This window comes from Salminus brasiliensis, chromosome 17 (genome assembly GCF_030463535.1).
Source record: "Salminus brasiliensis chromosome 17, fSalBra1.hap2, whole genome shotgun sequence".
Lineage (NCBI taxonomy): Eukaryota > Metazoa > Chordata > Actinopteri > Characiformes > Bryconidae > Salminus > Salminus brasiliensis.
In genome coordinates this window covers 1942721-1959678 of record NC_132894.1, presented here as the reverse complement: position 1 = coordinate 1959678, position 16958 = coordinate 1942721, and the positions used below count along the sequence as shown (strand labels likewise).

The 16958-nt window shown below is 41.3% G+C and overlaps 2 protein-coding genes across 2 annotated transcripts; one reads left to right on the top strand and one right to left on the bottom strand.

Moving 5' to 3' along the window:
* Window positions 1-581: 581 nt before the first annotated feature.
* stx6 (syntaxin 6) lies at window positions 582-9089 on the bottom strand. Its single transcript, XM_072660546.1, has 8 exons — window positions 8900-9089; window positions 7284-7452; window positions 7092-7187; window positions 6949-7011; window positions 6576-6743; window positions 5963-6069; window positions 5136-5230; window positions 582-3303 (listed from the first exon to the last, which is right to left on the bottom strand). Exons 1-8 carry the CDS (start codon window positions 8932-8934, stop codon window positions 3227-3229), a joined length of 810 nt encoding a protein of 269 aa, XP_072516647.1. The 5' UTR covers window positions 8935-9089; the 3' UTR covers window positions 582-3226.
* A 3671-nt stretch (window positions 9090-12760) lies between these two features.
* On the top strand, window positions 12761-14807 carry ier5 (immediate early response 5). The gene has a single exon (XM_072660399.1). The coding sequence runs from the start codon at window positions 13308-13310 to the stop codon at window positions 14166-14168; it is 861 nt and encodes a 286-aa protein (XP_072516500.1). The 5' UTR covers window positions 12761-13307; the 3' UTR covers window positions 14169-14807.
* The last annotated feature ends 2151 nt before the right edge of the window (window positions 14808-16958 follow it).

Below are 16958 nucleotides of genomic sequence, written 5' to 3'. Positions count from 1 at the left end.
TTCAGCTGCCTTCATCTAACATCATTTGTCATAATTTCATAATTTGCTCAGAATAGAAATCTCTTATTATTGCTTTTATCATGTGATCTCCATATTTTGAAACTTAAGCCTTTAAAATGTTCACATTTTTATAGAAGATATAGCACAGTTTGGAAGATGCTCTGGAACAGAAACGAACTCTGACTCAAGGCCAAAGTGCTCTCATAATTAGGACTTGAGGAACATCATCTTATCTGACACCAGAACTATGAACATACAACCCAAACAGCTCAGGGTGTTTTGTAGAGATGGGTATACAACTAATTTCAGTTTGATCAGATACTGATAGCAATACTGATACAAATACTTTTTAAATACAACACCTTTTTGCACAGATACACTGTATGTCCAAATGTTTGTGGACACCCCTTCTAATGAATGCATTTAGCTGCTTAAAAGTTGCACACACACACACTTGTCGAGCCCCTGTACAGAAGCACTGCCAACAGATTAGGACTTTCTGGAGCAGATTAATAAACATGAACCTATTGGCTCCATGCTGCCTAATGCCAGGTGTGGGCTAGAGGGATATAAAGCCCCCCCCCCCCCCCCCCCAGCAGCATTGAGCTGTGGAGCAGTGGAAGAAGAACTGTGTTCTCTGGAATGATGGTGGTGGTGCTCCATTCAATACTTTTGGATGGGATGAGTTGGGGGAACTGGGGATGATGAGGTGGGGTGGTGATCTTCCATCCAACATCCTGACCCCACTAATGCGCTTGTCGCTGAATGCAATCAAATCCTCACAGTAATACTCAAGCTTCAAAATCTAGTCGAAAGTCTTCTCCCCTGGACAGTTGAGACAGTTACCCCAGCAAAAGCAGGATCAGCTCTTTATAATGACTTTGATTTCAGAAGAAACATTGAATGAGCAGATGTCCAAATACTTTTGTCCATATAGTGTAAAAAAAAAAGGAGGGGGTTCTATGTGACCTCTATAGTGACAACCGGGATGTTTTATGTATTGCATTTTAAACTGGAAAGTGTTTGCATTAGTGTTTAATGCTAAAGTGCCACTTAACTTGACGGATCAACGTAGTGAATTAACGAAAGAGGGCGGGAGGACGAGCAGTTCCTATCCTACACGTCTACTCCAGCTTTTAGAACCACAGTCAGTTTCATACAAGCATAAATATTCAGGTGTGTGTGATTATTGAATATATTTAAATAAAATAAAAAATAAAAAATGCAAAAAAAAAAAAAAAAAAGGAGGGAAAACTTAAGTATGGACGTAATCAGTATGCAGCAATCTGATTGGTAGCCTGTAAGCAGTGAAAGTGTCCCGCTGATCGATAACAGAGGGGTAAAATATCATACTTATTTTACTGGATGATTGTACTATTCATTATACTATTCATATTTTACTGGATGATTGTACTATTCATGCACATTAAGTTTAACAACTAGAATTAAGTAACACTTTGAACGGTCTCTTTGTTGAATGTATGAACTTTCACCAATCAGCCAGAACATTAAAACCACTGCCAAGTGGTGTGAATAACATTCTCTGGTTCCAAAGGGACCCAATGTCTTTTGAGGCGTTGTGTTGTTGGTAGGAGAAAAATGGACAAGCGTAAGAATCCGAGACACTTTGACAAGAATCAAACTTTGTTCTAGCTGATGACTGGTTCTGATCAGAACATCTCCAAAACATCAGGCAGGTCTTGTGGGGTGTTCCTGATATGCAGTGGTCAGTACCCACCAAAAAAGTGCTCTTTAAAAAAAACAACCAAGGAGCATGGGCACATAAGGGGCATTGATGCTCATGGAGGTCCCACCTCACAACTTACAGGATTTAGTCTTGGTGCTCCAGATACCACAGCAGGACACCTTTAGAGGTCTTCTGGAAGCCATGATGGGTTTAAATGTTTATCACAGTATTAGGCAGGTGGTTTTAATGCGGTGGCTGATCAGTGTCCAGTTTCACTGCTGCTTCAGTTTCGAATCAAGCTAACTCACAAAGACACGCATGGAAGACCTTCAAAAACACTAAATGAGTGAATCAAGTGCAAAAACCAAGACACTTTGAAATGAGTGTGAAATGTGGTGGAGGAATACTGTGGCTCTACTAGATAACCGCTCTGAAACGGTCCAAAACAAAACTACCCAGAACCCGGTCCTAGTTTTGGTTCCAAGCAGGCTTCAACCCGAGCATAAAGTCCGTTGCACGCTATGTCTACACCTCTACGTTGAAGTTTTTGAACATTTCTAGTGTAGCAGGAGCTCCATCTCCTGCTTACACGAAATCCCACACTAATCTGGCAAGTCCATATGGGTTACAGGCGACCCGAAGAAGCGCTCATCTTCCAAACTCATCAGTAAACAGTATTCAGTCAGGGGCGATCAAGCTTATTTAGCCTGAAGTACATTAGAGGATTTCCAAACTTCAACCAGCTGCAGAAAGATACCACTGATTCTCTCTCTCTTTCATTCTGAGAAGCAGTTTTATCACTAGTGTCCATCAATAAACATTTCCAACCTAGCGCAGATCATCAAGAACACGTAAAAAAAAATCAAGACTGAATTCAGGAGATAAGTGGTTAACGTAAATGTTAGTGCAGTTAGGAAATAATCCGGTTCCAAAGCTCGGGAACTCCAGTGTTTAGTACAGTCTTAACAACATTAGTTATTACTTAATAACCATAGCAAACATACAGCCATCTCTAAAGTTAAGCAGGACAGGAAGCGAATGAGTAAACAGTAGCCCTAGAATTGTGATTAAAATAAACGGTTATTACCTCAATACATCACTTCAGTAAGTCTATTAATAACACGAAGGGTCGTAAAATCAGAAAGCAGAGCACATTTTAGAGCTTCACTAAGACACGAAGACCCAACGCCACGTCATCCATGTCGCAGCAACACACTTACAGAAAAAGTAAGTGATGCAGACCACTCGAGGACAAGCCTTCTGGGTTCAGGCTTCAAAACAAACCAAAACCAAACAAACCAAAACGGAACAAATACTGGATATTTACAGATGAACAAGCAGAAGTACCACAGCGGTGGCATTTTGGAGTTGCCTAAAAAAAAAGTAACAAGAGAAGCGTAATGCTCAGCAGCCGACAGTGTGACGGAGTAAGGACTGGAGAAGAAGGTGGTTTCCTTTCCCCAAAGCACCTTGTTTTGTTTTCGTCGATCCTTCCGCGCAGGTGAGGAAAGCTGTAGTGTTTGGGGGGCTGAGTGCCGCTCACAGAACAATTAACAGGATGATCACAACAAACAGGATGGCCAACAGAACGCCAATAGCACACCACTGCCGTCGGTCTGCGGAGACAGAGTTCAGGAATTAGACATAAGCACGGTCGGCTACATCAACCCACCCACCGATGTTGTGATGAAGATCGTCAATGGGAGGATTACAGAGATAGAAAGTGGAATGTGAAAAATATGAAATATTGAAAGTTATTATTACGTTTTGAACTGAAATTTACTCATAATTAATCATTTACATTTAATTATGTGTTTAGCCCATTTAACCCAATACTTAATATTCAGTATTTATTTATTTATTTAAGTGTTTTTTTTTTTAAATAATCGATACCACAATACATAACCTTCAAGAAACCAAATAAAGCCTTTAACTAATCACAGTGTTGCTCACTGCATGCTGTGTACACCCTAACCAATCACAGGTCCAGTGCTTCTGTGGAAGTCACCTGATCTAAACAACCATTAATAATTTTGGTCACAAATCTGATCATTTTTTACCAGGACATCAATGGTTCACCAGTTTATTTAAAATATAATGCACAGTGTATCACAATTTCAAAATGTAATAAAAAAATTGTATTCTATCAAAAACTATTCACTAATTATTATTAGCTGTTTAATAATAGCTTTTCATTATTTATTAACAACTGGAAAATCATTCAGTAACTCATTCAGAATTACAAAACATTATTTTGTCATTTCTTATCTAATTCGTAAATAATATATTTAGGAGTAAGAGTAGAATAGAAGCATAAACTCTTGAGATTAAAGCAGGACAAATAGATGAAAATTAATCAAAACTAACATTCAGAACCTCTTAATAACGTAATCTTGCCCATGTTGATTATCTCAAATATTTGGAAGCAACACTTGAGAAGAACTCAAACACTGAGCTACTTGAGAAGCATATTAATTATATAATAATTGTTCATTAATCGTAATCTGGGTAAAATGTTTATTTAATTGTGATACTGATTTAAGATCATTTCGCCCCGCACTTGTTTAAACTGAAGCCATTTTATTAAATCAGTTTATTAAAAGATTTCAGCCTCTTTCTTCTTACATTTTTAGATTCACAATAAAAAAAACAAACAAACAAACACAGAATCTCTAGAAATTCTGTGATCTTGGGAACAGTTTTCATTAACCCAGAAAATAAGTCATAAATTGACTTACGGAGAATATGAAATTCTAAGTAATAGAGAAACTAAACGCACTTTTTAAAATGTATCTTTAAGAATGAAACTCAGTTTTCTTTTGAAAATCATTTTTGAAATTCAGAGTTTAAATCCCTCCTTTAGAAACCTTAGTATTTACACATGTTCATTCAACATTAAAATTGTGATTTCTAATAAAACAATTTGACAATTTGGATCACTTTTAGGAATTTGTTTGAATGTGTTTACCTATTATTTTTCGTTGTTTGTTATTTTGGTAAATTCGCAGTTTGCTATTATTTGAACATTTTGTCCCCGTGTGCTTTTCTAACGCTGCCTGCCTGACCGAAAATTTTGCGCCATTTCATTCTTGTTCTCTCAACCAAGAGCTTCCTTTGAGAGTCCCCAAGGTCAAACTTCCTGTGCTTATCATCTGATGCCATATAAGGGAGTGCCATCACAAGCTAGCCCTGACTTTCCTTCCGCTCCAGTCTGTAACCCCTCTTGACTTCAGGAAGCCAGGGGTGGTTCTGAACAGGAAGCCAATTCATGGCTGAATTCACTCCCATGACCATGTTCTATCAATCCACCCAGGCGTCAGTGTCAGCTCACTAAATCAAAGCGCATCTAAAAGATGAGTGTTTGGTATTTTTAAGCTTAATGATTTTCGCTTAACCATAATAAGCAGACCTGGTGTGAAGGGACCTGAAGAACTCTTCGTTTACTCACCACTAGTCATGTGGGACACTTTGGCCAACTTCTTCATCACGTTATCCAGTCTAGACTGAGTGTTGTCCATCTCATGAGAGAAATCGTCAAGCATGCTGTGAAACAGTCAAGGGAAGTGTTATTGATCATGAGAAAGCATTATGACGATATCTTATATTACATCAAAATTCAAAACACTTCTCAGTGGACATTCTAGACATGGTCAGTACTTCTACAAAACTGACCAACTAAAGGGTCAGACCAGCTAAAAGGCTAAATTAGTTTTGCTAAAATAATAAAATATTTTAGAGTATTTTGATATACATATGATTTTCTGTTTTCACAAATCAAATGGCAAAGAAATGAAATATTATGATGTATAATTTGTCATATCTTCTCTGTGGCAGTAGTGGCTCAGCGGTTAGAGCTCCAGGCTGTTGATGACAGGGTGGTGGGTTTGATACCTGGGTTCGGCAAGCCTGTCACTGTTGGGCCCTTAAGCAAGGCCCTTCACCCTCTTTGCTCCAAAGGCGCTGGAGTTGGCTGGTGTGGGTGTGTGCGCTTACTGCCCCTAGTTCAAGTGTGTGTGTGTGTGTGTGTATGTATTCACTACCATAGATGGGTAAAATGCAGAGGACACATTTCGCTGTATGCTGTACAGTGACCGATACATGCACATTTACCTTTATATTTTAAGAAGATATATGTTAATCAATATATAACTTCAAAATCATGTTAAATATATTTTTTCCACTTGTGTAATGACTGCCCTTCTGTCCTTCACATCTGGTTGCCTTGTGAATTCAGAAAATGTTCAAGCTCAGTCACACTCATCTAAACGTGCTTACACTGCCTGTTCATCCAGCTCCTGCCCAATCCTTTGAGACATGTTCTTCAGCACACCGATGGTCCCCGACACCAGCTCTAACTGCTCATCCTGCTGCTCCGCTATGAGCTATCAACCAACACAGACACACACAAACCAGTCTCATTATTTAGCAAACTGTTAACAGTGAATTACCATGTTATAACATTATCTATTAAATTATGCTTGACCCTTCAAAGCTCAGAATTACAGATCAAAAGCATTACAAATATAATAATCATATAAATCTGGTAACTGATGACTGTATAAACTGAAAATACAAAAATGTAGCCGTAATTAAAAGTGTAGAAATGTTAGATCAGTAGGTAATGCTTAAAAAAAGGGAAAGCTAAAAAGCAATAAAGGTGTTAAATGACTTGGAATGAATCTGATTTCAAAAGTTAAGCCCAAATTTCAAGTCAGAAAACCAAATAATATTATAGTTATATTTTTGGCATTTAAAATGCTAGACTTCTTGAAATAATAGGAAAAACCATTAAACTTTTGTTGAAAGTTGAATTTGTAATATTTAAATGTGTCCTGTCTAATGACTGTTGTCCAAGACTGTACATACCTCCATGTTTTGTACATATTACCTGCTGCTGAGTCTGTTGCTCCTCGATGAAGTGGGAGTTAGCTGTCTGGAGCTCTCGGTCCAGCCGGGTATACCTGTCGTCGTCTCCTCCTCCTCCTCCTCCTCCTCCTCCTCCTCCTCGTCCTGGTTGCCAAATTGGACCATGAGACCCTCCATCTCCCAACAGAGTCTTAAACAGAAATCAGACAGCATACATCACAGATTGAAATACTACATGTACTTGTAACACAGCTGTGGCGTAGTAAACGAACACAAATACTACAAATAGGTCCAACACCACGTCACTGGAACTCTATTCAGAGTAATTCGCTTTCATCACAACAGTAAGGGTACTTAATTCCTGTAATTCCAGCTAGTGGGAGAAACATACACACCTGTCTGGTTTTCTTGTCGGCTATGGATACTGCCATTGGGCTAGCCATGTGGTCCTTCATCTCCTACAGAACGGAAGGATGTGATGAGCTACCAAATCAGGGTTGTATATACAGATAATCAGCAGCGTAAGAAGTTAACCCACCCTCACAGTCTGCCTCGTGCTGGTGATGAAGGCCTTCCGCTTGCTCAACTCTAAAGCATCGAGGTTGAACTTCCTTGGATTTGCTTCTACAATACTTGAAAATCAGTGTTAAGGCTTCGTATAAAGCAGCATCAGGAACCAGCATAACCATAAATAACATTTCTCTGATCTGAAGAGCATGATAAGGATATTAATAGTCTCATCCAAGTCCTCCAGGTCCCACTCAATGGACCTCAGGCTGTTCCTCAACTCATTGGTGGTCCAGTCAATCTCCTCCTTGGTGGCACCACCAGGATCCTGTAGTAGCTCACTCCATCTCTGGTGCAGACCTTGCGCTGTGTTGACAGCCTTCTGGACCTCTCTAAGCACAGGGACATATGATTTCATATAAACAAGAAGGATATTCAAAATAGTGTGAATTGATAAAGAGGATCTGAATGCTGGGCATGCTGAAGCACATACCCAGCTGATGGAGAAGAACTTCATTCTGGACTTAATAAATGTGGACAAAAACGCAATATTTAAGAACATTACAGAACACCATTACACGCATATGGCCAAATGTTTGTGGACACCCTTTTGAATGAATGCATGTAGAAAAGGACTCTAGAGCAAATAAAGGGGTATAAAGTTGGGGTATATGCTGGTCCACAAGAATGTCCAGCTAGACTAAACCGAAAGCCAGATTTACCAAACCAGTCAACAGCATGACCAACTGGTCCATGCTGGTCCACCAGTATTACCAGCTAGACCAAACCAGTCAACAGCATGGCCTGCTTAGGGTATGTTTTCGCTGCAGTTTGATGGATTAGCTATTCTATGACCAACTGGACCAAGCCGGTTGACCAGCCTGACCATCAGATTGACCAGTTTGACCAAACTAGTCAACCAATATGACCAGCTTGGTCAAGCCGGTCAGGCTGATAGACCTGCTAGTCCATCAAACTCCAACGAAAACATATCCTATACCGGTTTAGAGCTAAACTGATTAAACAGGCTTAAGAAACACACATATAAGCTCAAGTAAAGTTAATAGAGAACCATTAGATGCAAGTACACTGTATGTCCAAATGTTTGTGGACACCCTTTTGAATTAATGCATGTAGAAAAGGACTCTCTAGAGCAAATAGAGGGGCATAAAGCCCCCCAGCATTGAACTAGTGATCTCTGGAATGATGGTGGAGGAGCTCCATCCAGTACTTCTGAATGGGATGAGTTGGGGATGATGAGGTGGGGTGGTGATCATCCAATATTCTGACCTCACTAGCTACTGCTCTTGTTGCTGAATGCAATCTAATCCTCACAGCAATGTTCCTCCTACAAGATCTATTAGACAGGCTTCTTCTCTGGACAGTAGAGACAGAGCAGAGGCATAAATCAAGCAGTTGCTGTCCCAATACTTTTGTCCATGTGGGATATGTTAAGTAAAGCCTGGTGGAGACGAAGGGACTTGTCTAAATTGAAACATGAAGCTTTAATGAAGCAAAAACACGGATGTTAAAGCAATCTAATGGACTATCAGCTAAGCTCTCAGGCTCAGTGAACAGGCGAGCTAGCACCCATAGCACGTGTTTACGTGAGTAAATGGAAAATAGCTTATTTAGATATACTGCTAGCTATATTATGTGTATATATATACACACTCAGTATCCTCTACTGTTAATCGGACATACAGCTGAGGGGCTGTGAAATAGGCAGCTAGCTGACTCCCAGGTCTCAGCATGGTCTTCTATTGTTGCCCAGGCTGGATCGTGTTAGCTAGCTAGCGTTAGCTGGCTCCCCGAGAACAGCTAGCCAGCGTTACTCACCCTTTCACGACGAAAAACGGGTCTTCCATCGACATCGTGCTGCTCACAGTAAAGAGCCCTGCTGATATAAAGTCATGCTCCAGACCCCGGCGGCTGTGCCAGTGTTCTTGGCCGCTGTGAGAGCGCTGAGGGCGGGCTTGGGTTTGTTTATGTGTGGGGCAGAGCTGCGCACTCCGCCATCACTCCCTCTACTCGATCCGGGGTAGAGGTCAGCGGCTCGGTGATGTCAGAAATGCAGCATTAAATATTCACAATTAATTAATTAATTAACACGGACTAGTTCCTCTCAAACCGCTGAATACAGACTGGTTTTATCGCCATTAGGAGTTATTACTGAAGAGTACTGTAGTTACTATTTAGCTCTCAGCCTATCTGTCTGTCTGACCGTCTGTCTGTCTGTCTGACCGTCTGTCTGTCTGTCTGACCGTCTGTCTATCTATCTGTCTATCTATCTATCTATCTGTCTGTCTATCTATCTATCTGTCTGTCTGTCTATCTATCTATCTGTCTGTCTATCCATCTATCTATCTATCTGTCTGTCTGTCTATGTGTCTGTCTATCTATATAAATGTCTGTATATATAACTGTTTGTCTATCTATCTATTTATCTATCTATCTGTCTGTCTGTCTATCTGTCTGTCTATCTATCTTTCTATCTGTCTGTCTGTCTGTCTATCTATCTGTGTCTATCTATATAAATGTCTGTATATATAATTGTATGTATATATAACTGTTTGTCTATCTATCTATTTATCTATCTGTCTGTCTGTCTGTCTATCTGTCTGTCTATCTATCTATCTATCTATCTATCTATCTATCTATCTATCTATCTATCTATCTATCTGTCTGTCTGTCTGTCTATCTATCTATCTATCTATCTATCTGTCTGTCTGTCTATGTGTCTGTCTATCTATATAAATGTCTGTATATATAACTGTTTGTCTATCTATCTATTTATCTATCTATCTGTCTGTCTATCTGTCTGTCTGTCTATCTATCTATCTATCTATCTATCTATCTATCTGTCTGTCTATCTGTCTGTCTGTCTGTCTATCTATCTATCTATTTATCTATCTATCTGTCTGTCTGTCTATCTGTCTATCTTTCTATCTATCTGTCTGTCTATCTGTCTATCTATCTATCTATCTATCTATCTATCTATCTATCTGTCTGTCTGTCTATCTGTCTATCTTTCTATCTGTCTGTCTGTCTGTCTATCTATCTATCTGTGTGTCTATCTATATAAATGTCTGTATATATAATTGTATGTATATATAACTGTTTATCTATTTATCTATCTGTCTGTCTGTCTGTCTATCTATCTATCTATCTATCTATCTATCTATCTATCTATCTATCTGTCTGTCTGTCTGTCTGTCTGTCTATCTATCTATCTATCTAGCTAGCTAACTATTTGTCTGTATTCCTGTCTTTTAAGTTTTAGACAGACAGGCAGATAGTCAATCTGTCTGTCAATCTACGATAATCATCAATTTATGTGTATGTCTTGTATGTACCCTACATACCACATATCTGTGTGTTCGTCTGCACTTGTCTGCCAAAACCTTTCCACTTTTAAAACAAGTCAGGACATGCATGTAGGCCCGGAACAGGCCCATTCACAGTCACACTGTTCCTGAATGTCACTGTTACCACCTCTATCCGAACGCACTGCTGACTGCAGCACTTAAAACGCTTTAAATATGCATGAGGCTCATTCATTAACTGAGATACCTACACCACAGTACCCCAGTAACACACACCACTGTGTCTCCTGCATATGTGCAGTTAATTAAATGGTCAGATCAAAATGCACACCAAAAAACCTTTCGGTTTAAGCATCTGTGAGTAGTTCAACACAGATGTCTCAACTGTGGCTCAGCACTGAACAACAGTACACCCATTTCAGTTTCAGTATAATCCCAATGTAAAAACTCAGACATAGTTGGGGTCACATTCGTTCATCTGAACACGACTGAAAGTTGTGCTGTAGCGCAGTGATGATGATTAAAAGCACAGATAACCTGCTGAAAAACCCAGCCTGGCCACCTCAAGCTAGTCAAGATGGGTTACCAGCATAGGGTGTGTTTTCGTTGGAGTTTGATGGTGCTGGACAACCGCTATAACCACCTTGAGCAAACTGGTTAACCACTTTACCCAACTAGTCCAGCATGAGGTCTGTTTTGGCATGACCAAACTGAAAGCCAACCTAACTCATGACCAGCATTGGGTATGTTTTAGTTTAATGGATTAGATTATAGGCTATAGGCCAAATGGTCCATGCAGGTCCACCGTAAATGACCAGCAAGACCAAACCAGTCAACAGTATGACCTGCTTAGGGTATGTTTTCGTTGGAGTTTAATGGATTAGCTATTCTATGACCAACTGGACCAAACAGGTCCACCAGTATGACCAGCTAGACTAAACCGATAGCCAGCTTTACCAAACCAGTCAACCGTATGACCTGCTTAGGGTATGTTTTCATTGGAGTTTGACCAACTGGACCATGCAGGTCCACCATTATGACCAGGGTATGTTTTCGTTGGAGTTTAATAGATTAGCTATTCCATGACCAAACGGAACAAGCTGTTTGACCAGCCTAAATATGCTGGTCCACCAGTATGACCAGCTAGACCAAACCAGTCGATAGTATGGCCTGCTTATGGTATGTTTTAATTGGAGTTTAATAGATAAGCTATTCCATGACCAACTGGACCAAGCTGGTTGACCAGCCTGAATATGCTGGTCCACCAGTATGACCAGCTAGACTAAACCGAACCAGCCAGCTTTACCAAACCAGTCGATAGTATGACCTGCTTAGGGTATGTTTTCATTGGAGATTGACGGATTAGCTATTCCATGACCAACTGGACCAAGCCGGTTGACCAGCCTGGCCAGTTTGACCAAACTAGTCAACCAATATGACCAGCTTGGTCAAGCCGGTCAGACTGATACATATCCTATACCGGTTTAGAGCTAAACTGATTAACCAGGGTACGTTTTCGTCTGGATGACCAGCTTTTCAGCCACCTAGAGCAGCTCAGACCATCCGAAACCAGCTGGGGTTGGATTTTTTCAGCGGGGCTCTCACACTCTCCTCCACGCAGAGTGTAAACACAAAGCGTATTACGTCATACCCCGCTTTCCCTGTGCGGGGCTATCGTTCATGACCCATATCGAGCTCTCGGTCGGCAAAATAACCTTGAGTTGTTCACAGAAACCGCTGCGATTTGGCTAGAGGTATTAGGCAGGGTCTTTGCGAGACGTTCAGCTATTTCAGCTCGGTGTCACATTGAGCTTTAGCTGGGTCTTGAAACAAAACACCGCCTCCCCTCCCCCTCACTAACGGCTCCCATTCACATTTGCTCAGACACCGCAGAGGATTTGCACAATAGGACCATGTGACCCGACTGTAGGAGACACAAACCATTACATCAGTCCAGGATGTTGGCTGAAAGCAAGGGGAATTAAAGGGGACGCGACCATTTTTGCTGAAGAGCGGGCAAAAACAAAACCCTGTACAGCTAAAATAGCGGCGAGGTGCGTGATATTACAGTTTTACAGGCTTACATTAATAATCTATCGCTGTTTTGTGTTTTTAAGCATGCTACGCTCGTTTCTATAGCTATCTTAAGTGCTAGCTAGCTAAATAATACGCATAATACGATAGCTAGCTAATAACAGTAAATAATAAACATTTAATAAATAAATCTTTTAAAATTATTACAATTTACGATATTTATTGTCGACGCCTTTGATGATTAATTCTGTTACTCAGCCTAAAAACATTTCGGTCCCTTTAAATTATTCTCCCACGTTAGTATTTAAATATGACTAATCTGCATGCCGCGTTCCGATTGGTCCGAAGTGGTTTCGCGGGGCGTGGTTCAGCGCGTCGGCGGCGCTCGACGCGTGATCTGATTGGTCAGCGTAGTCGTTACGTCTGGGTATAAAAGCGGGCTAAATATAGAAACGGTCTCATTCCTCTCTAGGCTGTTGTTGGGTGAGAGAGACAGTACGGAAGGTGATGCAGGCTCATAAGACAACCCAATAACACAGAATTATCAATATTACGCCTTAAAAGCACAGAAATGTGGCTGTTGGGTTTATTTAACATCTCAGGGTTTTAAAGCAATTATAGTGGAGCAGGATTTTTCCAAAAATAGAGGGATTTTAAGTCTGTTCTATTAAAAATAGAGCCTAGATTTTAATTTCCAGACCACCTGAAGACTAGTGAAGACTGTTGGACCATTTTTGATGCTTTGTTGTTTTTGTGGATGGACCGTGCTTCAATGAGACGCACAGCTGAACAAGAACAAACGTGGTGACAGCCTCTCTTGACTGGAGCTGAACTTTGAAACCGCTCGTATTTTGCTTTTCCCGAGTGTTCCTGAATCGAGCCTAACCATGGAGTATAAAGTGGAGGCCCATCGGATAATGAGCATCTCCCTGGGGAAAATCTACAATTCCCGGGTTCAGCGAGGAGGCATCAAGCTGCACAAAAACCTCCTGGTGTCTCTTGTGCTCAGAAGCGCCCGCCAAGTGTATCTGAGTGACTACTATGGCGGGGTTTGCCTCAACACCCAGCATGTGGAGGCCAAGGAGTGGGAGCTGATGGATGCCAACCAAGAGAAGCAGCTCATTTCAGCCACTGAGGAATCCCTGCCCTCATCGACTGAGTGCGACCAGAATCCTGAGGTTCCTGTGGTTCCAGAGGACCCTGAGGTTCAGCACACCAGCCAGGCTGTGGAAGGCCCCACAGACGGCATCTCCTCCTCCTTATCCTTCAAACCTCAGGCCGAAGATGACCCTTCCTCACAGGATTCCACTAGTGATGTTTCTCCAACATCTCCTGCGGTCAGCGAATCTCGGCGTGAAGCTAAACGAGCCGAAGCGAGCTCTTCGGACTGTGAGGCGGATGCTAACCCCGCCACGGTCTCAGAAGGGAATTCACAGCAACCACCGAAAGCTCACTCCTGTTCAAACAGGAAGCGCAGTGCTGAGAAGACAGCCGGCCCTGACTCTCCCGTAAAACGGACAAAAGTGACTTCCTCAAACTCCTCTGAGGAGGAAGCCGAGGAGATGGACACGAGCAACGTCTCCAATCTCATCACGATCTTCGGCTCTAGTTTTTCAGGACTTCTGACCAAGGAGGGTTCTGAGCCTGAGGCGGAAACGGACGACAGTGACTCGGGGTCAGGGCAGATCTGCTGTGACCAGATGCTAAAGAACCTGAACCCTTGGAGCACGGCCATCGTGGCCTTTTAATAGCCACAGAACTTTGGAGGAAGTGTGGTTTTCAGAAGAAGAGAGAAAATGTGTATAATGTTCACACATGGCCGTTTTGTGCTCTACTCCTAGACTGGGTTCCCCCATAACACGTGGTGAGGCGTGTATGTGTGTGTGGTATGGGACTTCCCCACATGAGTGGTGCTACCAAGCACAAAGTGGGCCTGGTGTGTTTGGACATGCCTTTGTAAAGGAAAGAATGTGAACATGCTGGTACTGCTACGTAAAACCCTGCCCGCCGTGTCAAAGGAATGAGGCTGCTGGAGAGAAATTGAACATTTACAGCCCTGGAGTGGGACAGGGGGGACGGGGGAGGAGGGGGACGGGTCTCTTCATTCAGCGGCCCAGCCGTCTGAATGGGCGAGGAGTGTGAAATGTTATGCTAATGACATCTGTACAAAGTTAAATGTTACGCTGATGTAAGAACTGACCACAACAACAGTCTACCAGGCTTAGGCCGCTGGTTTTAGCTCATGTCTTTGTTTTATAAAGACCTGTACATTTGTAACATTGTTCTTGTACATATTGCCTCTGATGTTGCATTATGAATCTATGTATTTTGGTATTTACGATCATGACAATTACGTGGTGATCACGTATTAAACTTTTGTGAAATGATTTTCCGTTCGTTTTAATCCTTCTTTCCTGTGACACTCTGAGTCGGTCTGAGTAGACCGAACAGCTCGACCATTGAAAATTGTTGAGGAATCTGTTGGAACAGAAGCGCAAACGACTTCCTCTTGCTTCGAGAAACATTACTCAAGTTTCGAAACTGATGTAACGTTGTTTTTTTGGGTATTTTTTTTTTTTTATGACTACTGTCAGACTATGACTCAGACCTGCAACACATTCTGGGAGCTGAACTTGCAAAGAAAATTTCCAGTTATTGAAAAACTATTATCTTAAATGCACCTTTTAATGCGAACAGACTCCCACGCTTACTTCTAAACCCAGCCAAACTTAAGCGGGCCCGTGTCTGAGAACAATAGCGGTGAAAAGAGTAGCAATGCTTAAAGTGCTCCGGCCCTGTTCTACTAAAACACTTCGGTCTTCAGCCAGCATGTTGTAAAATGAGCCATTGTGCCCTAAAGCATGTGTGGTATGTGGGGGTTTAGTTTCAGCGCTGACTCCAAAGCCCAACCTGACTCAGGCTGTTTAACATGAGAACCTTTTATTTCCCCAAAATATTGTTCTTAAAGTTTTAGGCTTCTATAGATTGTAATAGTCAATTTGTATATTGTGAAAAGGTTATATACATTTTGTTCTAAAGTTAGATGACCTCAGTGTCTGAGAAGAGTGCATTCAATAAGTTAATGTTACACAAAAAGGCAAAAATAATTCGATTTTAATGTAAGTTAATATAAATAGTTTTAGAAAGTAAGTCTGGAGCATTTCCATTCCTCAATTTCTCACTGAATATTAGGGGTCACCTCTATTTTCAGGTACAGTCCTAAAACTAAAGGTGCTGCAGATGGTTCCTTGAGGGATGCCATAGAAGAAACGCTTGTTTCACCAAAGAACCAAGAACCAGATATCTAAGTGTGAAGGACCTTTTCATCAATTGAAGTTTTAAAAGGTTCTTCACATGCATACATCTTTTTTTACAAACATGGAACCAACACTGGTTCTAGTATAGCCCAGGTCTCCAAATCTAGGCCTTGAATTAGCATGGGTTTAGTGATAGTTTACAGTAAGACCAGCAAGTTTAGGAAGTTATATTTGTAAAATAATCTGAGATTAGGTGTTTTTAGACCTGTCAGTTTTGGAAAGTAAGTTTGGAGCATTTCCGTTCCTCAGTTGTTCACAGAATATTAGGGGTCACCTCTATTTTCAGGTACAGTCCTAAAACTAAAGGTGCTGCAGATGGTTCCTAGGGGGATGCCATAGAAGAAACTCTTGTGTTTCACCAAAAATCCAAAAACCAGTGTGGAAGATATCTGTGAGTGTGAAGGACCTTTTCATTAATTAAAGTTTTAAAGGGTTCTTTACATGCATACATCTCTTTTTTTTATTATTTATTTATTTATTTTTTACAAACATGGAACCAACACTGGTTCTAGTATAGCCCAGGTCTCCAAATCTAGGCCTTGAATTAGGCTCCAGTCCTTTTTTTTCCAGATTTTCTTCTCTCTGGACTGGAAGGGAACAGTAAATGTAATTGATTGGCCATGTAGTGTCACACCTACCAAGAGTTACAAAGTCCAGGACTTGGGAAATGAATTCAAGGTCCAGATTGAAAATTGACCTTTGTATGGCATTGCTCAAAAACCCTTTGCAGCACCGCTATTAGTTAAATACATGTAGATATGTTATTATTTTGAACATCAATGACATATAATCAAATAATTACTACCTTAACCAACAATAAGAACACTCCCCAGCTCTGGACTGTTGTACAGCTGACCTCAGACATGTCAGCTGTTTAGACTCGATGTCCAGGAGCAAACAGCAAGCTCAACAAACAATTCCCTCGAGGTAGCAACTTTGCCTAAACTTGGCACAAGACGCGAGCTGGGTCCTGCAGGCCGGGCCTCGGGTCTTGTACGGCCGCATTCTTTCACACGGCCGTGGGTGGCTATTGATAGACCTGCCTCCCTGGAGAAAAACCCAGAAGCATGACTAAAAGCTGCTGTAGCCCAAGCTCTGAGCTGAATGTGGGTCAGTCAAATCCTAGCCCCTCAGAGTCAGCTGACCACAACCAAACCAGTGCAGCTATACAGCACTTTCGAAAGGGTGAGATCATACGACTGTCTGATTCTCGCTCAGGAA

Coding starts and splice junctions, on each gene's coding strand:
- stx6 (XM_072660546.1), bottom strand. CDS start 8,934: ATGTCGATGGAAGACCCGTTTTTCGTCGTGAAAGG. Junction 6,744..6,948: donor CCGACAAGAAAACCAGACAG/GTGTGTATGTTT, acceptor TTTCTGTTTAAG/ACTCTGTTGGGAGATGGAGG. Junction 5,231..5,962: donor GAGCTGGATGAACAGGCAGT/GTAAGCACGTTT, acceptor ACTGTTTCACAG/CATGCTTGACGATTTCTCTC.
- ier5 (XM_072660399.1), top strand. CDS start 13,308: ATGGAGTATAAAGTGGAGGCCCATCGGATAATGAGCATCTCCCTGGGG.